The sequence below is a fragment of the Protobothrops mucrosquamatus genome, unplaced genomic scaffold, assembly GCF_001527695.2.
Source record: "Protobothrops mucrosquamatus isolate PMUCROS unplaced genomic scaffold, P.Mucros_1.0 scaffold2007, whole genome shotgun sequence".
NCBI classification, from domain to species: domain Eukaryota; kingdom Metazoa; phylum Chordata; class Lepidosauria; order Squamata; family Viperidae; genus Protobothrops; species Protobothrops mucrosquamatus.
Window position 1 is genome coordinate 78,594 of NW_015388120.1, and position 22,225 is coordinate 100,818.

The following is a 22,225-nucleotide window of genomic DNA, read 5'->3' on the forward strand; positions in this document are numbered from 1 at the left end:
TTTGGTTAATAATGGCCAAATGCTCCTAAAAGCAACTTCTAACCCTGTTGTGGGTCTCTCCTGCTTATGATCAAGTGGAGCCACCACACCTACAAAAATCGTGGTTTCCTACAGGCTTCCAACTTCTCTGCCTCTGTTTTTTTTTTCTTCCCCCCATCTACTTCACAATAGGGAAATCAAGAACTTCTGCTTTTGAATCTGAACGTTTGGGGTGAGGCAGAAATATTGCTACGCTTTTCTATATTATGTTGTAAAAGCTAAAACAAAAATGTGCGGTATACACAATTGCATGTACGTAGCCACAAATCTGATTTTAATTCTATCTTCTTTCTGGAGTACTCACTGATCGAATTGCTCGTATTTTAATAAAGTTTAAGCGTTAACCAGGGAAAGGGGAAGCTAGAAGTTAATTTTTCTGTTCCCGAATAAAACCTTTTTTTTTTAAAAAAAAAAATCCCCATCAAATTCCACGTCGACTTTAGTGACAACATGTAATTCTGACATCTAAATTCTCAATTTTTTTGTTTTGCTCTTCGCTCGTAACAGCGCTGAGATGTCAGAGTTGCGATGTGACCGGCTGCAAAAATTAAAATGTCTAGTGCGGCTTCTGAATTAATTTGTTTGCTGCGCTATTTAAGGTTTTTGCCTGTTTCACCAAATCCTTTTCGCTATAAGGGGGGTGGGAAAAAAAGGAAACAAAAATGATATGTGGAAAATGGGGGATTGGAGCAGAGAAAATACGCAATAAAAGAAAGTACCAGTTAATTGAACAGATATCAGTGGTTATATATTACAGTACTTTAAATAAGCACAGCTTAAATATCATTTAAACTCTTGGAACTTCGCTTCATAAGAACAAGGCACATCAATGCATGCATATCTCAAATAAAGTTACGTCTTTTCAAAATTGAGGAGTGATGTATGTTTTAGACTCCTTTACAGGAGGGCCTTGACTTACAGCCTTTTGCTTAGTGACCATTTGAAGTTATAATAGCAATGAAAAAAGTGACTTATGACCATTTTTCGTGCGCGACTGTGGTGTTCCCAGGATCACGTGATCAAAATTCAGACACTTGGCAACTGGCATGTACTTATGACGGTGGCATTGGCCCGGGGTCATGTGATCGCCTTTTGCAAATTTCTGACAAGCAAAACCAATGGGGGACCCAGGTTCACTTTATAACCGTGTTACTATCTTAAAAACAGCAGTGATTAACAGCAAGAAAAGTTGTAAAACAGGGCAAAACTCAGTGAATAACTTTCTCGCTTAACAACAGAAATCTGGGGCTCAAATGTGGTCGTAAGTCAAGGACTTACCTGAAGTGGCAAATGTTTTCTCGAATTGCTAGCATTTAATTTATTGGGTTCAATTCGAACATCTCATTAAGTCACAATGTGATATGCTAGGTGATCTTAGCATGTCACACAACCCAACCATCATGGATTGTAAATGATGGTTATGGCCTACATTTTTTGGGTTGGTATACAAATCAGTTACAAGATTATACTGTATCCTCTATATTTTCCTTGTAGGATCCAAAATAATATGTGTAAATTTCTTACGTTTCCTTCCCATCCATGCATCGACCTTTTCCAGATTTACTTAGCTTTAAAAGATGACAACTTCATGCATTGTCAGATCATTCTACTGAGTCTGTGCACTGTTCCACTCTCTGTTTATTTCTATTTCTTTTGACACACGTACATTAACCCGATTTTCAATCATTGCAACATCTGATTCAACAGTGTTAAATATTCATTTTTTGAAACTGGATCCTTTTCCAAACATCAGAAAAAAAATTCATGAAGACTTTTTTTAATGTCTTCAGTAATTAAAATATCTATCTGTTAAAATTATAATCGAGTTGGGATCAGATCTTTAATCCCTTTATAGCCCCACTCTCCTTAATGACCGCTGGGTTGCATCAAAAGTAAGCTAATCATACGGCCTACCACAGGATATGATTCCAACTATCGGTTGGAAACCCGATATGGGACTGGGGGCTAAGGCATATAAGGAACGGTTGCTGGAATTGGGTATGTCTAATTTAATGAAGAGAAGGACGAGGGGGGACATGATAGCAGCGTTCCAGTATCTCAGGGGCTGCCCCAAAGAAGAGGGAGTCAAGCTATTCTCCAAAGCGCCTGAAGGCAGGACAAGAAGCTACGGGTGGAAACTAATCAAGGAGAGAAGCAACCTAGAACTAAGGAGAAACTTCCTGACAGTGAGAACAATTAACCAGTGGAACAACCTGCCTCCAGAAGCAGTGAATGCTCCAACACTGGAAATTTTTAAGAAGAGATTGGACAGCCATTTGTCTGAAATGGTATAGGGTTTCCTGCCTAAGCAGGGGGTTGGACTAGATGACCTCCAAGGTCCCTTCCAACTTTACTATTATTATTAATTTTACAGCACATTATATCAACTAGATTTCAGTTTATAAAGAAATGGAGAACGTAAGAGTTACATTCTGACTTTTCCAATTTTACATTAAATTATCAATCTCTGTCGCCAAAACTAACCGTGCACATTAAGATTAAGAGAAATATGTTTGTAATTAATTATTCTGGGGTAGTTAAATGAAGAACTCAGAACTTTACCTTTATTGGCAAGTAATTTTATTCATAGCACGTACCCCCCCCTTTAAATACTGTCATTAAATCAGAACGGCTTAGACTAGTTTAGATTCAGCCTGGATGATGATGTCTGGAGGTGGTTAGATTAAGAGGATTAAGTTTTTTATTAGAACTAGCCTGTGTCTTCAAATTGGTAGACATTGAAAAGCAATGGCTGAAAATGTTAGGAACTGTAATGCTGGTGTATTTGGAAATGCACCGGTAGTCCTCAACGTACGACCAGTTGATAAGTTGGTAACCTAATTGTTAAGTGAATCTGGCTTCCCCATTGACTTTGCTTGTCAGAAGGTCGCAAAAGGGGGATCACGTGACCCCCGGGGACACTGCAACCGTCATAAATGTGAGTCAGTTGCCAAGCCTCTGAATTTTGATCACGTGACCACTGATACGCTGCAATGGCTGTAAGTGTGAAAAACGGTCACATGTCACCTTTTTCAGGGCGGTTGTCATTTCGAACGGTCACTAAACGGTCTGTTGTAAGGCGAGGACTATCTGTATTTAGTTATAGAGTAGCTATATGATATGTACATTAATGTCCTGACTGCCATTCTACTACGGGTTTTGCAAGGGTCTGCAGATGCTTCTTAAATCCCAAGTAAAGAATCAGGATGGAAGCCCTCTTACAGGGCTTGTTCAGTAGCAACACAATTGTTCCCGCTTATGGGTGAATCCCATCCTTGAAACGCGCTGCAGAATTTTTCCTTCTCTGAGAAAAATGAACATATCACATGTGGATTACAAACCTGTAGATGGCAGTAGAGAGCTACAAGAACATCCAGCTCTTTGCTGCCATCTAAAGCTGCTGTGGCTTGTTGCCGATCTCAAATGATCTACGGTACTTACAAGCAGGTGGTGTAACCTTTTGGTGACTTGGAAAAAACTTGGCCTGAAGCTATGTCAGTGCTATTATATAACATGCAGGTGAATATTTCCCAATTTTTTTTTCTGCAACAGACTAATGATGAGAGACTGGTCCTTGCAAGAAACAAGTTTAGGAAACTTAAAAACTTAGAAAACGAGTTTCCTGTAACCCAAGAATGAATGAAAGAATGAATATAAAATCACAATTTTAGCTTGCTTGGATAAACGGGTTTCGAGTTTACCTCTGTTCCAGCAGTTTAATTGTAGCAGCCATTTGACTGGTCTTCTCCTCCAGGCGGCTATTCAATTCACTCTTCTGCTTCATTCCCAGGTCTGAACTCTAAAAGAAAAAAGAGAGCAACAGCTATGCTTACTTATCCTTAAAGATGATGAGGTCACATTTAATATATGAGCAACGATCACCATGTGCAAAATATTTTGCATGCATTTATTTTGCCACTAGCTGTACCCGGCCACCTGTTGCTGTGGCTCAGTCTGGCTAAATGGAAAAGAAAGAAAAGAGAAAGCGCACGTTTCTAACATGTTTAATTTCACAATGCTTGTGGGCATACAATATTTGTTGTTGTTCCATTGTCTGTGCATCAATTCCAACGCAATGTCACATGAAATAATTAAATCAAAATGAAAATAAATCGAAATCTATGAAAATTCAATTTAACAATGCAATCGGAAACATTGAAATGGAATCGTAAAATTGGAAATTTGGAAATCGTAAATGGATCGTAAATCGGAAACATTGAAATGGAATCGTAAAATCGTAGCGTGTGTTGCTTTTACGTCCAACAGATGGCGCTATTTTTCAAAAAAAGCATGTTTTTACCTGTCACAGGTGTGACATCTATATAATGTAGGTATATAAAAACACGCGCATATTCGAATGCAACGTTGTATCAAAATTTCAAAGCAACCGGTGAAGAACATTCGGAGATTTAAGATTTTGAACAAACGAACATTTACATTTTTATTTATATATAGATGCTCTAGGCCAGTGGTGGCGAATCTATGGCACGGGTGCCAGAGGCGGCACTCAGAGCCCTCTCTGTGGGCACGCGCGCCGTCGCCCCAGTCCTAGGCCTTCAGCTGGATTTTATAAAACCTTTTCGCTTTAGGCTTCCGCCACTATGTACAAAAAAAAAGAGGTTCAATCAATCAATTTCAACTTCTCACGGGAAAAAAAAAAGATCTTGCAAAGTTGGAATTGATTGATTGAACTTTTTAGTCCCACCCAGTCTGCTTTTTAGTACCACCGCAGCCACGCCCACCCAATGGGCCACACCCACCCGGCACCCGATGATGCATAAGTGAGTTTTGGGTTGCAGTTTGGGCACTCGGTCTCTAAAAGGTTCGCCATCACTGGGATAACTTTAGAGATTAAAGAGAAAGAAGATTCAGTTTATTTTAAAACGTGGGATAAATTTTACCAATGGTTAGGAAAACGAACTAGTGAGAAATGAATCTGATATGTTATTTTGAATATATATTAGCAAGAAGAATGATACGTATTGACCGATTGATATTGTTTATGATTATTGCTTATCATATTCACTACAGCTATTTACTATTGTATTAATTAATGTTAACTGAGCATATGTACCCGGATAATAGTCTGTTTGCTAAAGCTTGGAAATGTTATTGGGGGGCAATCCTGTCCCAACTCCAACCCCAATCCTAACCCCACCCTGAACCTTAATCCCTATCCTGGTCCTATCCCTTCCCTAATCCCATAAAACTCAATAAAAACTTTTATTAAAAAAAATCGTATTAACCAAGAGAAAAGGGTAAAGAGTCACAGTGTCATGGCAAAGCTTTGTAACTAAGCCATCTTATTCTCCCATGTCCAAAGCTCTATTTTTCTCAAATGAAAGCTAAGACGACAGGCAGGTGCCTTTCAATTAACCCATTCCTATTGATTTACCTGCAGCTTGAAAGAAAGTTCAAGTTTTAGGGCCCTGAGATCATCCAGTTGTTGCCTGAGCACCACAAGCGCATCCTGCTTCTCACAAACGTCCTTTTCCAGCATCTTCATGGCCAGCTCCATCTCTTGTCTCATTCCGATCTGCATTTCAAGCTCTTTTTCCACATCCTAAAGCAGGCAGACACATACAGGCGTTACAGGTGACTGTGGATGCTCGAAAGCCTTGCCCTCCCCTATAAGAAATGGCTAAAACACAAGAAAGGGCAGGACTGAGTGAAGTGTGATTTTTTTTTCCATTCCTTCAGAAGACGGAAGAAGATATTAATTCTGTAGGCTAGCGGTCCCCAAAACTTTTGGCACTAGGGATTGGTTTCATGGGAGACCATTTTTCCACGGGGGTGGGTGGAGATGGTTTTGTGTGCTACCTAATCCCATGCATGCACAAATGAAGTTTCACTCACTTGCGCGGACCGGCTCCTAAGATACCGGTCCACGGCCCAGGAGTTGGGGACCCTTGCTCTATGTTGAGTCTAGGAGAGGGAAAAGGTTAGCTTGCCACAGAGATAACTTGGAGCAGGTCTTTTCCAACCCTAATAATTACAATAGGTATTGTGGAGTGAACATACAGAGGTATGCATATTTAAATCTGAGAAAGTGGGGTCTGGCACATAAAAACCTTCATATCTTAAGGTCTATGGCAGTGACGACAAACCTTTTAGAGACCGAGTGCCCCAAAACCGCCTCGCCCCTGCCCCACCCCTGCCTCTCCTGCCCGCAAGGCCACCCACCGCCTCCACAGCCCGCCACAGCAGATCGCCCAGGTGGCCCAGCAGCATCATGGCGGCCACGCCCTCTGTCCGCGCCCCGCAGCATCATCTGCAGGCGATGAGGCGCGAGGGCGGAGTCTTGTCCTCGCTGCCCGGCTGCCATGTCCTTGGCTGCGCTGCTCCGTGCAGGCTACGCCCTGGGCGACTCTCCTCCGGGGGGCTGCTGGTGAGGAGGGGGCCATGGGGGGTGGGGCTGGGGCGACGGCGCGCGTGCCCACCGAGAGGGCTCTGAGTGCCGCCTCTGGCACCCGTGCCATAGGTTCACCACCACCGGTCTCTGGAGATTCTCAATCCTCCAGATCATGGTTGTCGCAAAGTTGCTTTTCCAAAAGGCAACTGGACTTTCTTGTTGTTGTTTTTCCTTGAAAACATTTCGCTTCTCATCCAAGAAGCTTCTTTGGCTCATGAACGGAAGAAGGTTGTGAAATGAAACGTTTTCAAGAAAATAAAACCCAAGAAAGCACAGCTGCCTTTTGGAAAAGCACCTGTGGGACTTCACCTTTTAATAAATCGGATCATGTTTACAGGCAGTTCACCCTTTCACAAACAGTTCCCACTTTCTCATATATATTTTCTTTGTAAAGGCATTCTGTGTGAGAAAATGACATTCAACCCTTTTCTTTGCCATTAGAACCGTTCTGCACTTTTGGGGTCTGTGTGTGTAGGTGTAGTGGCATATATATCACTTTGTTGCTTTTCCAAAAAGCCCCGAAGACGTAGTTTTATCAGTAGTGGGGGACGGAACCAGCTGTCAGAACTTCAGAATGGGTCTTAAGTACGTTTTCGGGGGTGTGTGTCCATTTTAACTTCGAACAGTCACTTTAAGCCAGACATGTCAAACACAAGGCCTGGGGGCCGAATGCGGCCCGCGAAGTGGTTTCACGTGGCCCGCGAAGCCATCCTGGAAACAGTGAGGGAACGGCCCCCGCTGCCTTGGCCCTGGCCCAGGCCGGCCGGGAGCCCATGTACAATTTTGTGGTGGCCATCTATGCTGAAACGCATTCAGTCTTAGCTCCACAAGGCCGTCCGGAAACAGCGAGGAACCAGCCCCTGTTGTGTCGGCCCCGCCCCCTGGGTGCATGCTGGGGAGGGGTCACCCTTTGTGAGGAATGAAGAAATGGACCATGCCTTGGCGCTTGCCCCGGTCCCACCCCCTTCTGCCAGAGACCCTCAGATCTGTCCCACTCCTGCCCAGGCCCCCACAGGCACCCTTGAAGCGAACGATGTAGAGTTGGCCATGCCCACCCAGTAGGCCACACCCACTCCCTCCACGCCCACCCAGTAGGCTGCACCCACCCTGGCCACACACCCCCGGCTCCCCCCGAGGGCAACCGCAATGCTGATGCGGCCCTCAATGAAATTGAGTTTGATACCCCTGCTTTAAGCAATCCGGTAGGAAAGTGGACACAGTGACTGATTGTAAGGTGAGGACTATCTATATCTATTATGACACCCTTGACTTGGCAGATAACTGAGATCTGGCCAAATTTTTCCCCATTTTCCTGTTCTCCGGGAACATACCAGCATAGAAAGAAACCTACGGTTCTTTTCCTAATAGTTATTTTTCTAATTTTCTGATAACTGCACAAAACATGAAAACCGGAAAATGGAAACTTTGTTCTTTGCGAAGTTGCTGAATTCCAAATTCCAGGATCCTTCTACGCGGACTATGCTAGGATGGATTTACAAGGAGTTGTAATTCTGCCCTAACTTCCCTTCACCTGCTCTCCACCTTACCAGTCTTAACTGGGTTTCCTCTTTTAACTGTTTCCTCGCTTCGGTTAGGGCATGTCCGTCTGAAGTTCGATCCTGCTTATTGACCTGTAATCAATGAAGACATCACTAAGTCAAACAGAATGGAAAGGTTATTAACCGAGATGAAATGGACAGCATATAAATTTAATAAACAAATGAAAAACAAACAAATGACGGAGATTAGTGCTCCCAATTTACTGCAGTCAAGTGAGGATGCTCAATGCAAAACACAAAGAAATGTGAAGATATAATATAATACAAATATAATATAATTGATTTATGACCACGATTGAGCCCAAATCTTCTGTTGCTAAGTGAAACATTCGTTAAATGAGTTTTACCCCATTTTACGACCTTTCTTGCCACAGTTGTTAAGTGAATCACTGCAGTTGTTAAGTAAGTAACACGGCTGTTAAATAAATCTGGCTTCCCCATTGACTTTGCTTGTCAGAAGGTCACAAAAGGGGATCACATGACCCCGTAACACTACAACTGTCATAAATATGAGTCAGTGGCCAAACGTCTGGATTTTGATCACGTGACCGTGGGGAAGGCTACAACAGTTGTAAATGTGAAAAACGGCCGTAAGTCGCTTTTTTCAGTGCCACTGTAACTTTGAACAGTCACTAAACGAACTGCCGTAAGTTGAGAACTACCTCTGATTGAGAATAAAAAAGGTCTTATGAAATGAACCATATTAGAGACGCGTAAGAGAAAATAAGAACCAAGCAGTTCCCCAATGGCTGCATATAACAGACACACAAAACTAACCTTTCGGTTGGATTCCAAAATGTACGAACTCTCCTCTTTGACTCGCTCCATTTCTTCTTGCAGTGTTATAATTCTGTTGTTTGCAACGGCAAGCTGCGTTACACAAGAACACACATGAGAAGACAAATCTACCACGTTGGGGGTTGCGACCTGCAAATTCACCTGCAGCTCTGTATATATTTTTCTTTCTGTCTTTTAATCGCTACTCCATAAAATGTCCAGGTAAGAGACAAATGCCGTCAGCAAAAGTATGTGCAAGAGTGTTTTGTTTTCTTGCAGAACAATAAAAACTTTCCAATTTGGATTCCAGCTCCGTCAGTACTTGTTAGTGTCCCACACTAACAGATGGTTAGGACAGCAGGAAAAAAAAAAAACCAATTGCAACCAGCCTGCCTTCCATTGAGGGCCTGTATACTGCACAATCCAGAAAGAGGGCTGAGAAAATATCTACAGACCCCTCACATCCTGGACATAAACTGTCACAACTCCTCCCCTTGGGACACCGCTATAGGGCATGCCAAAACAACTAGGCACAAAGGTAGCTTCTTCCCCCCCCCCCCCCTTGGCATCACTCTGCTGAACACCGAATTCCCACAGCACTGTCTTAGGCCTAAGGATATCTAACCAAGTAGTAGGATTGTATTGCTATCATCCTTCTCGTTTTTCCTGTTCTCTACTCCTCTTGGTATCTTATGATTTATCACCTTGTTGTTTGTATGTACACTGAGACCTTATGCACCGGACACAAAGTCCTTGTGTGTCCAATTACACTTGGGCCATAAAGAATATTCTTTGCAGAATTCCACAATAGAGTAACTCTCTATTAGACATCTGTGCTCTAGGCCAGATAGATTTCCATCCCATAATGTTAATTCATCTGGCATCTCTTGCATTTGAAATTATTCTGGGATACGTATGAACCAGACTGGGATATTAGCTAATTAGAAGTGATCTAATTAATAATGATGATAATGATAATGATAATGATGATGATGATGATGATGATGATGATGATGATAATAATAATAATAATAATAATAATAATAATAATAATAATAATAATAATAATAATAATAATAATAAAGTTGGAAGGGACCTTGGAGGTCATCAAGTCCAACCCCCTGCTCAGGCAGGAAACCCTATACCATTTCGGATAAATGGCTGTCCAGTTTTTTCTTAAAAACTTCCAGTGTTGGAGCATTCACCGCTTCTGGAGGCAGGTTGTTCCACTGGTTAATTGTTCTCACTGTCAGGAAGTTTCTCCTTAGTTCTAGGTTGCTTCTCTCCTTGGTTAGTTTCCATCCGTTGCTTCTTGTCCTGCCTTCAGGTGCTTTGGAGAATAGCTTGACTCCCTCTTCTTTGTGGCAGCCCCTGAGATACTGGAACACTGCTATCCTGTCCCCCCTCGTCCTTCTCTTCATTAAACTAGACATACCCAATTCCAGAAACCGTTCCTTATATGTTTTAGCCTCCAGACCTCTAATCATCTTTGTTGCTCTTCTCTGTAGTCTTTCTAGAGTCTCAACATCTTTTTTACATCGTGGTGACCAAAACTGGATGCAGTATTCCAAGTGTGGCCTTACCAAGGCATTGTAAAGTAGTATTAATACTTCATGTGATCTTGATTCTATCCCTCTGTTAATGCAGCCTAGGACTGTGAATGTATCCTAATGTCCCTAAAACGTGAATGTTGTTTCTTTTAATTTTATCCTAAGCAGGAAAAAAAACCCTTACATTTCTTTCATTTCTACCTACCTCCTCAGTTAGTTTAGTGTTGGATTTTTCCAAAGCATCAACCTTTGTCTGCAGGTTGTTGACTGTAGCACTGTCCAATTAAAAAAAAAAGACATGTAGTAACGCTATGAAACTTAAGAATTCAATACAAACTGACCAAATTTTCTACAGAAGATTTACCTCTTTACCTTAAATGTCTATTGAGTTCTTCTACGTAGTTTTTCTGATCCAGAATTGCAGTAATTTGACCATCGCTGAAAATGGGACACAGTGAATATTAACCATGCATGGAGAGAAATATTAAGCAGTACTGCAGAGCAAAGCAATATGTTTAGGAAGAAGAATTTGTTTATAGCATTGATGAAAAAGTCAGTAATTAATACAGATTAATTAGAAAAGCAGACGTCAATTTCTTTCTGACATGAGAACAAAATAATGCTCATCAATTCAACTGACAGTTGTTTGAAAATTCATACTACATTAAGCAACCATTAAGATGTTTAGGGTCTACTATGGTCTTGAATTGACATGTACTAAGAACCTAGAATTAAATAATAAATAAATGATTGCCTGAAAAGAATTAGAAGCCATAATGTGAAAAGGCTTGCAAATTACTGTTTGTCATAAATACAGATTTGCATAATGTCTAAACTGACAAGTCAACATTCAGCCTTCAGAGCCATACTATCTGCAGGAAAGGTCAAAAAAGTCAAGATGGTGATTATGAGAAGACATCCTACCCTTTTATATGTGATGAGTAGTACTCCTAGTTGCCATCCTGACTCTTTGACAAACTCACACTTACACACACTTAGACACCCCTGCTCCAGAAGCTGCTGTTCCACAGAGATAAACACGAATCTATAAAAGTGGGCGATGACTTTCAGTTTATTTTTAACTTTTTTAACTTTGGAAAAACAAATAAAAAATGGGTGCTGAAATGACAAAACTGTAAAGCAGACAAGTAACTCTAAGCTAAACCAGCTTTCCTCAACTCAGTTGCCTCTAGAGGTGTTCAGCAACATCACACATAAACCCCAGCCAGGCCCTTTTAGCAAGAAACTGTGTGAATTACGGATTGCTTTCGCTATGGCCTCCACATCTGAAGCCTTGTGAAATGATGGAACAAAAATATGTTATGAAATAGATGGTAATCAGAAAAAACAAGACTTCCTTTTGCATGGTTAGGAGTCACTTTAGATTAAAATTTCATATTTAATTCACTGCTGCACCAAACGGCACCAAGAGGCTTTTTATAAGCCAGATAACTGCTTCTATAGTATATGACAGAAATTCAAACCTATTGCAGCAAGTCCTTACTTAATGACCGTAATTGGAACTGACAACTCTGCCGCGAAGTGACCTCATCATAAATTGAAAAATCACGGGACCGTACTGACTTATGAGAGCAGTTCCAATTGTGCTCATTAAAGACAATATCACATTACCACGACCGATCATAAAATGATGCAGTGCTGTGATTACCCTCGTTGTGCCGCTAGTTGCTAAACACTTGTATTCGTGTGACCAGGGAGACTTGCAATTTTGAGGACCGTTCATGTCTCCTTGCTCATCGCTGACATAAGCTTGAAAGACAGCTGAATTGCTAAGGGCGGACTACCTGTGGATTAACATGTGCCTTCGATTTAGTGCTGATTCTTGGCAAGTCCCTGCAGTTTTCTTGACAACAGCTTCAGAAGTGGTTTGTCCTTGTCAACTTTATCATAGGCCTGAGAGGGTCCATATTCACCCAGGTGGTTTTGTATCTAAGACAGGACTAGAACTCCCAGTGTTCTGGTTTCTAGCTCAGTGTCTTTAACCAGTACACTAAACTGGGTGGTTGCAGCAGGTTTTGGTCACTTCACATGACCCTGGGACACTGTGACCGTCATAAATATGAATCAGTTGCCAAGCGTCTGAATGTAAATCACAAGACCCTAGAGATGCTGCAACATTCCAGCTGATCGGCGCTTCTTCTGGGCTCAGCAGAAACGCCAGGATCAGTGCTGTTTTCCAGCTGATTGGTGCTTCTTCAGGGCTCAGCAGAAGCACCAGGATCAGCACCGAGCTCCAGCTGGAACCTGGCGCTGATCCTGGCGCTTCCACTGAGCCGACAGCCCCAAAGAAGCGCCGATCAGCTGGAAAAATGGTACTAATCCTGGCGCTTCCGCTGAGCCCTGACAGCCCTGCAGCTCCAGCCATCTCTCGCTCAGGCTTGTGCGGTGCTGCCACGGGTTCAGCTCATTCCCCTCCCCCGCTACCACTTTTCTAGGATGGTCGCGTACCACCTGCCAGGTGCCAATGTACCACAGGTGGTACCCGTACCACTGGTTGAAAAGTCCTGACTAAACTGGCTCAGATTAGCATGTTAAAGTTTTCATGACTTCTTTTTCCCTTCACGAACGTTCCACAAGTTCAACAACTTACGACCACGATTGAGCCCCAAATTTTTGTTGTTAAGTGAACTTTGCCCCACTTTACGACCTTTGTTGACACAACTGTAAGGTGAATCACTTCGGTTGTTAAATTAGTCATGCGGTTGTTAAGTGAATCCGGCTTCCCCATTGTCTTTGCTTGTCAGAAGGTCGCAAAAGCTGATCACGTGACCCTGGGCCACTGAAACCGTCATAAATAGGAGTCGGTTGCCGAGCATCCGAATTTTGGTCACGTGACCACGGGGAGCCTGCAACAGTTGTTAAGTGTGGAAAATGGTCATCAGTCACTTTTTTCAGGGCCATTGTAACTTTAAACCGTCTCTAAGGGAACTGTTGTAAGTTGAGGCCTACCTGTAACCCTAGACATCATTACAATAAGATGCTAATATCTGGCATTTCCCACTAGGGTGACAAGAATAAGAAAGAACCAAGCAGTAAAATTGGCAAAATGCTCTTATAACAGAGCTTCAGAGAAGCATCTAAAATACAGATTCTGGATAGGAATCAGAGGACTTACCCTTCACTGCCCTTACTGCTACTGCCATCCTTCAAATACATTGAAAAATCAATAACGCCAACCTACAAGAGAAGACAGCAATAATACTTCATGACCGACACTTGCACTTTTTGTCATTTTACTCCTCTTATACTGTAACATCAACTGATCAACTTATCAAATTATCAAAGGCCTGGAGGCTAAAACATACTAAGAATGGCTGCGGGACTTGGGTTTGGCTAGTCTAAAGAAAAGAAGAAATAGGGGAGACATGATAGCAATCTTCCAGTATCTGAGGGGCTGCCACAAGGCAGAGGGGGCCAGATTGTTCACCAAAGAACCAGAAGGAAGGACGAGAAACAATGATTGGAAGCTGATTAAAGAGAGAAGCAACCTGGAATTAAGGAGAAACTTCCTGACAGTGAGGAAAATCAACCAGTGGAACAGCTTGCCATCAGAAATCGTGGGCACCCCATCACTGGAGATTTTTAAGAAGAGACTAGACGTTCACCTATCTGACACAGTATAGGTTCTCCTGCTTAAGCGGGGGGCTGGACTAGAAGACCTCCAAAGTCCCTTCCAGCTTTATTCTATTCTATTCACCTGTGTGATTCATCTAGGCATTTTCAGCAATCATGGCACAATCATGACTCGCAAGATTGATGTCAGCCCCATTAAGCAGCGAGGCCAAGAAATCAATGCCAGAAAGGCTAAATTTATTTTTTATTGAGATGGGCTATAATCACAAAACGGTCCAGCTCCTCCTCCTTATAGTTCACTGAATTAGATAGGTGTCTGCCTCAGTTGCTTCGTGTTCTGGACTTAAAATATGTTTCTCCCCAGTCACCCTCACCAAGGTTATCTTCCTTGTAGTAGAGCAGTATTTCTCAACCTCAACACCTTGGACTTCGTTTCCCAGAATTCTCTATCCACTTAGTACTAAGTCACATCTGATTTGGCACGCTGTTAGGATATTGAATTTAGTAGATGGAACACTAAAGTGCACAATAGGCCAGAACACACAGTTGCAATTGATTGGTTGAAGAGTGCTGACTCATGCATGAGACAATCTACGCTATGATTGATTGCCGTAAGCATAAAGGGGGCGTTTCCCTTTTTCCCCGCCTTTTTCTCTTCAGTGTGTTCTATATACTGTTTAATTTACCTCATGATTGTTCCAAAGGTGCTTTTTCAGGAGGCCACTGGACTTCCTTGTTTTTCTTTGAAGACGTTTTGCTTCTCATCCAAGAAGCTTCTTCAGCCCTGACTGGATGGTGGGGAATGGCAGGATTTATATTCCGTGCAGACAGCTGGTCATTTGCATTCTTTTAGTGAATTGTTGTAGTGACCCTGAGGACACAGGTGAACCTCCAAATGGTTTCAACGACTCTCTAAAAGAATGCAAATGACCAGTAGTCTGCAAGGAATATAAAACCTTCCATTCCCCACCATCCAGTCAGGGCTGAAGAAACTTCTTGGATGAGAAGCGAAATGCCTTCAAAGGAAAACAAGAAAGTCCAGTTGCCTCCTGAAAAAGTATCTTGGGACAGCCATGACCTCGGTGACTGAGAATCTCCACAGACATTTACCTCATGATGTTCCTGTGTTCTTGACTATCTTGTATTTTCTGGTTTTGGATGATGACAAAACTACAAGTTTTTGTTAGTGTCTCTGACTTTATCTGGACAGCTGCACAATTCCCTGACACAGGCTCAGAATTCAATAGCCCAAATGCAAGAAAGCTAATTGTTATCTACAAGCTATAGTAACTCAGGAGGACGCAGTAGGTCACCCCCAATTATATGTAAACTAAAGATCCGGTACCTGAGAATCCAAGTCTTCTCCTTTCATGCAAAAATTTGCATCAATGACATTGAGGCCCACTAAAAGTCCAGCGATTATAGCACCTTCTTCCTCCATCATGAGGGCATTTGGTTCGTAAAATTCACTGCAAAACATATTGAAATATAAATTGTTACATCATCATCATTAATCATCGCACAGTCTGCCAGATGTTCAGCCTGGATTTGGAATTTTTATTTATTTTATTATTATTATTATTAGGCATACACAGTCTACGTAAGTAGAAGTAAAACGTCTATGGGAGTATGGCAGTGGCCTCATAACTGACTATCCAATTCAGTCTCTGGCGTTGCTTCATGCAGCTCTTCTAGGGAACCAGAGAACACACGTCATGGGGAATCTTGCACAATACGCTTAACAGTTTGCGTATCAACACCTCAATCGCAACAAGGGGACTTTTTCCATCCCCGAGGCACTTCTTCCAGTATCACACCTAATTCTGTTCAATTTCAAATAGACAAAGCAAACCAGGTGGTTTGGTAGAGGGATCACTAATGGTCAGGCCACAAGTCAAGAAAGTACCTTGGACCATTTGTCTCTCCAGGCATCGTCGGGGTTAAACTGAGTAGTTGTTAAGTAAATAGCTGTTTACATAATGGCAAGTTCTTTTACATACACACTCTTTACATGTATAGCTGATTTGGCTATGAAGATTCATATCCAGCTTACCTGCCCTCAACCTTCTGAGGACATGAGAAGTTTATACACAGCAAAACAACCTGGTGCTCACACACCCTTTGGGTTCTACATTACCTAAGTTCACTTTATTATTATTAAATAAGCTCACCCATCACTTCATTTTAGAATGGAATCTCTATGGCGGGACCCCTTCATCTATCATTTTTCAATCATTCGCCTGAAGCCACAAGGCATGCAATCAACGTAGGGCAACGGGCAACAGGGGGTCTTCACCTCTAAGTGGGCATGGCCCCCATTTTCCAGCCACCTTGAGCAGCAGGATCTGAAGAAGAGTTTTAGCTGCATTCTTTTACCTTAGCCATGTTTTACGGGAACTATATTATGCAAGCTAGAATTCCTATTCTGTTGTCCAAGGTTAGAATATTTCAACCTGGCAATTGGAATGACAGAGGAGTCAGGGCCCTCACCATTCAGAGGAACCAAACGGAACTCCAAAGATCCATCAGAGAAACACACATACATGTTTTACTATTATATCAAAGTAAACAAAAGGCATGTGCATAGGTATCATTGCAGTTTATTGTGTGGTATCTCACAGGTTAGAGAGCAAGGATCTGAGTGCACAATGGGTTCGGAAACTGCCAGCTAGGCTGGAAGGAGGAGTCAAGTGAGGGCCAAGCTTGGAATCATTGCACGGTTGCAAGTGGCATTTAGCTTGACTCCCTCAAGATCCATGAAGCCTTATCTGGTTGCTCCCAGGGGAAGGCAAGCAGTCTGGGAAGATTCTTGTAACGTAAGTGGTAAACAATAAAGTTACTGACTTTGGCTACTTATGAGAGTCTACGGTTGCTTGCTCCTGACATGATGTATTTTAACAAGTCCCCCAAAGGGAATTTTTTAAATTTCCTCCTCTTAAAAATTTTAGAACGGTGAAAATAACAGTATGTATGTAGTATGGAAAGACTGCTTAAAAGAGAGCAACTGGTTTATGTCATGGATGCCAGTTTACAGGGATTTCCATTCAAGGATGAACCAAGTTCTTACCTGAGAATTTCCCGTCTGTTTATCAAGGCTTTCATGTACTCTGAAAGTTTCTTCTGCATTAATGCCAGACGCAGCCAGGCTCTTCCCCTTCCCACGGGAGTCCTACCAAGTCCCAAAGACAAATGATAAATGTTGTTACACATAAGGTGGCATGTCATCTAAGTGCCGAATTCTGCACACAAACTCAACAATAAAAGTGGGCGACTATTTTTCCCCCTCCAATTAGAAAAAAGTAAATAAAAGAAGGGTGCGGTGGCTGAGAAGAGGGAAGCAGTGTATCCTAATGCACAGGGTGAAAAACTGACTTGAGTGTGAATTTTATTTGAAGTATTTTTTCCAATCATACTCTTAGAAGTGTTATAACTTGATTAAGAATCAGTTAGCAGTGGCTGTGTGGTTAAGACGTTAGGCTTGTTGACTGGGAGGTTGGCAGTTTGGGGCATAAGGACTGCATGATGGATTGATCTCCCATTACTTGACCCAGCTCCTATCAACTTAGCAGTTCAAAAGCATGCAAACGAAAGTAGATGAATAGGTACCACTTTGGTGGGAAGATAACAAGGTTCCTTGTGCCTTAACTTATAGTCATGCTGGCCACATGGCCACAGAAGCGTCTTTGGACAACACTGCCTCCTTTGGCTAAGATAAGGAGATGAGTACCACCCTCTAGAATCAGACATGACTGGACAGGCAAAGCCTTTACCTTTTTTTTAACCTCAAATACAGGTAGTCCTTGGTCTATGACTGATATTTTGCATAAAGAGCAAAGCATATCCAACACAACCTTCTACTTCTAAAATGGAGTTGTTATAGACCAATGATGGCGAACCTTTTAGAGACCGAGTGCCCAAAAACCACACCGCCCCCCTGGCCTGCCCCCACCCCTGCTCCGCCCCCACTCTGCCCTGCCCCGCCTGCCCGCGGGGCCACCCACCGCCTCCACGGCCTGCCGCAGATCGCCCAGGGGCCCAGCAGTGCCATGGCGGCCACACCTTCCGCCCATGCCCCGCAGCATCAGCTGCGCACAACGGGGCGTGAGGGCGGAGTCTTGTCCCTGCTGCCTGGCTGCCATGTGCTTGGCTGCGCTGCTCTGTGCGGGCCGCGCCCCGGGGCGACTCTCCTCTGGGGTGGCTGCTGGTGAGGAGGGGGCTGCAGGAGGAGGCGGGGCTGGGGTGATGGCGCGTGTGCCCACAGAGAGGGCTCCGAGTGCCGCCTTTGGCACGCGTGCCATAGGTTTGCCACCACTGTTATAGACTCCTGAATGAGTCTTTAATGAATAGAGTTACTGCTTTACAGAATTTCTAACAAAAACCTGACCAGCATGTTGTTGAAAGAACAGAAGAAGTAAGAACACTTACTTTAGCCCAGGCAAATCTTTAACGCTTGCTGTGATTTCTCCAGCTTCAGGAACAAACTTCTCCACCAATTCCAGAGGTCCCCAAAATGACTTATTTTGGCCCAGAAAAGTCTTCTTGGCTAAACAGAAACATTTTTTGTTTCTAATATATCTGAATTGGCATTTCAAGTCATTTGGAATAGTGGCATTGCATTAGAAATTCAAACACTATGTTTTATAATAATAATGATGATGATGATGATGATGATGATGATGATGATGATGATGATGATGATGATGATAATAATAATAATAATAATAATAATAATAATAATAATAATAATAATAATAATAATAAAAGTTGGAAGGGACCTTGGAGGCCATCTAGTCCAACCCCCTGCTCAGGCAGGAAACCCTGGCCTATACCATTTCAGACAAATGGCTGTCCAGTTTCTTCTTAAAAACTTCCAGTGTTGGAGCATTCACCGCTTCTGGAGGCAGGTTGTTCCACTGGTTAATTGTTCTAACTGTCAGGAAGTTTCTCCTTAGTTCTAGGTTGCTTCTCTTCTTGATTAGTTTCCATCCATTGCTTCTTGTCCTGCCTTCAGGTGCTTTGGAGAATAGCTTGACTCCCTCTTCTTTGGGGCAGACCCTGAGATATTGGAACACTGCTATCCTGTCCCCCCTCGTCCTTCTCTTTGTTAAACTAGATATACCCAATTCCAGAACCGTTCCTTATATGTTTTAGCCTCCAGTCCCCTAATCATCTTTGTTGCTCTTCTCTGGACTCTTTCTAAAGTCTCAACATCTTTTTTACATCGTGGTGATCAAAACTGGATGCAGTATTCCAAGTGTGGCCTTACCAAGGCCTTGTAAAGTGGTATTAATACTTCACGTGATCTTGATTCTGTCCCTCTATTAATGCAGCCTAGCACTGTGTTGGCTTTTTTGGCAGCTGCAGCACACGGCTGGCTCATATTTAAGGGATTGTCCACTAGGACTTTTAAAAGCTCTCAATACTGTATCTTAATCCAGCCTTCCCCAATCATATCTCCCAAATATTTGTGCAATAGAATTCTGATTAATTGCAGTTATGGCTTTAATTCCAATGGAAGGGCTTGCCTTCAGAACTTGTGGGTGCTCCATCACTGGAGGTTTTTAAGAAGAGATTGGACAGTCATTTGTCTGAAATGGTATGGAGTCTCCTGCTTGAGCAGGGGGCTGGACTAGTTATTTGTTTGTTTGTTTGTTTATTAAACTTATCTCTACCTGGAGGAGATTCTAGGCAGTTCATAATTATAAAAACCACAAGCTGAAACATGAAAACAATAAATATTAACACTAACATTGATTTAAAATATTGGTTCTTCCCCATTCATTTAATAACGTTCCCGTCTTGTTCATTCAAAACTATACATTAAATGTTTTAGTAGATTCCATAAGTCAATAAATTGATTTTGTAGGCTTATGATTCTTATTCTACTGGGGTAGACCACCAAATCCGGTCCTGGATTTTGGATATGAAGATGTATTGAGGGAAACCTGGAAATAAGGTCTACTATATGTGTGGAAAACTGCCCACTACCAAAAAATGAAAAAATATATTCATGGACTTTACTGATTAAAAGCCATGCTCTAAAAGTGGACTATCCCTTTAAACCAGGAGTCTCCAAGCTTGGCAACTTTCAGACTTGTGGACTTCAACTCCCAGAATTCTTGCATACCTGGCTGAGGAATTCTGAGAGTTGAGGTCCACATGTCTTAAAGTTGAGCATGGCTGGCTGAGGAATTCTGGGAGTTGAAGTCCACAAGGCTTAAAGTTGAGCATGGCTGGCTGAGGCATTCTGGGAGTTGAAGTCCACAAGTCTTAAACTTGCCAAGTTTGGAGACCCCTGGTTTAAACAATCTCTTTACTTAAGAAAACTACTTAGGAAAGAAAACATACTGCCCTATCTACTAGTTTATTCCAGTTTGAGAATTTGGATATAATCCCCAGAGGAGATCTTCTGTCAATTTATACCCACCTTTTAAGCCATGTTTAAGGCAGTGCTCCATGACTACAAAGAACTGCTGGAGAGGTGCATAGTCGGAGTCCAAGGTTCTCCCAAGATTCAGAGCGGATTCGATCAAGCCCTTTATGCTTAGTTTCGCCATATTCATCAGATTCATGCGTTCATTGGCCATGACATAGTTGGGATCTGTAACAGAACATATGTACAAGATTCAATAAGAAGCAGGATCATAATTTCATTAAGTGAAAAAACTTAAGAAAACACAGAGATAATAGCTGGAAGATCTAAAGGAGCAGGTGAGGCCAGATCATTGTGGAAATTCTCCATCTAATGTGATCGCTAAGCGTTGAGACTTACTTGATGGAACATCAATATAAAGAACATTGCATATTGTATTGTATTATATCATTAAGAATGACAACTGTCATATCTACCAAGAAATAGTTCAAGAATGGTTAAAGTTAAAAATGATGCTTGCAGAAATCAGGCAAAAGTTTAAGGCAGACTTCCCAAAAGACTGAATTGAACTAACTCTCCCAAATTTCCACCTGGTGGTAGAAGACAATTATATATACAGCTAGACCTCGACTTACGACCACAACGGAGCCCAAAATTTCCGTTGCTAAGCTAAGCAGTTGTTAAGTGACTCACATCCTATTTTACGACCTTTTTGCCACGGTTCTTAAGCGAATCACTGCAATTGTTAAATGAATCACATGGTCATTGCTTTGCGAATGACAATCCCAGGATCTGGGACCCTGCAACCACTGTAAATAAAAAGCTTGCTGGCTGTGGAATTCTGGGAGTTGAAGTCCACACATCTTAATTCTGAGAGTTGAAATCCGCACATTTTGAAATGACCAAGTTTGAGGAAAAACTGCTGTGGGAAGTCAGTCCCCCAGAGAAGGAAATATTAAAAGGGCAGAAAAATATATTTCCTCAAAGGATCTTAAAGAGGCAGAAAAGCATGCCCAGTTTTCTTAATAGCCCCAAGTCTCCCTCCCCCAAGCAGAAACCAGCCCTGTAGAAATGCAGATGTAAACTATTCAGGAAGGTTGAAGCTAGAAGCTTAAGAAGACAAAGACACCTAAAATTTACATACCCCACCCTAAGTCTAAGACACGACATAATAGAATTAATTCACAGATGCCAAAGGGACACAGGTCAAAATACATGACACAGGAAATACAAAGCCTCAAAACAGGAACAGGAAACAACTCCAAACAAAAGGCTCCAGAGGGTATAAAAACCCACTCCCTACATGTGCTCAGTCCTTTTTTCCCCCTCTTTCTTCCAGAGCCATCTTTCTGTCTGGCTCTCCTCTTCAATAAACTGCAACCTTCTTTCTAAAGCAGTCGCCATGTTTATTCCCAGCTTGGACTGAACCACAACGAAGACTTTTCTTTCAAGACAAATGTTGCATGCATACTTACACGTGGTCTGAAGCGTCTTTTGGCTTTTCAACCTCTACCGCTGCACAACCCCACTAAGTATTATTATTAAGTCTCCCTGGCAAACCTAATTTGCAAACCTATTTACAAAGACAATGTGTGTTGCATTCAAGACAAGGGCTGAGATTGAACAGTTCCATAATGGAAACCGCGAACCAAGAACAGCATAATTAATCTAATATATGCAAAGGAGTGTGATTGTCTAAGGAATTAGCTAATGCTGTAGAAGATTCTTCTGCCTCTAAGAATGATTATTTGCATTGCAAATCATGCATGAATCAAGAGTACATTTAATCAAGCTGCATAACACTTGTTTTACACTTGGAGCAGGTTCTGCTGGCAGAATCTCCATAGGCGAGGCAACCTTAATGGGTGGGCATGGCTGGCTGGAGAATTCTGGGAGTTGAAGTCCACAGGTCTTAAAGTTG

At 42.3% G+C, this 22,225-nt stretch overlaps 1 protein-coding gene across 1 annotated transcript in view; it reads right to left on the minus strand.

The window, feature by feature from the left end:
* Positions 1 to 595: 595 nt before the first annotated feature.
* The window catches only part of RUFY3 (RUN and FYVE domain containing 3), a 42,507-nt gene continuing 20,877 nt past the window's right edge, over positions 596 to 22,225 (minus strand). Inside the window, exons 2-13 of the mRNA XM_029285649.1 lie at positions 20,359 to 20,532; positions 18,357 to 18,474; positions 16,999 to 17,100; positions 15,277 to 15,400; positions 13,474 to 13,535; positions 10,710 to 10,775; positions 10,543 to 10,612; positions 8,788 to 8,880; positions 7,999 to 8,082; positions 5,435 to 5,602; positions 3,741 to 3,838; positions 596 to 668 (exon numbers count right to left, since the gene is read on the minus strand). Coding sequence (XP_029141482.1) covers positions 596 to 668; positions 3,741 to 3,838; positions 5,435 to 5,602; positions 7,999 to 8,082; positions 8,788 to 8,880; positions 10,543 to 10,612; positions 10,710 to 10,775; positions 13,474 to 13,535; positions 15,277 to 15,400; positions 16,999 to 17,100; positions 18,357 to 18,474; positions 20,359 to 20,532 — 1,232 coding nt within the window. The remainder of the gene's footprint in view (positions 669 to 3,740; positions 3,839 to 5,434; positions 5,603 to 7,998; positions 8,083 to 8,787; positions 8,881 to 10,542; positions 10,613 to 10,709; positions 10,776 to 13,473; positions 13,536 to 15,276; positions 15,401 to 16,998; positions 17,101 to 18,356; positions 18,475 to 20,358; positions 20,533 to 22,225) is intronic.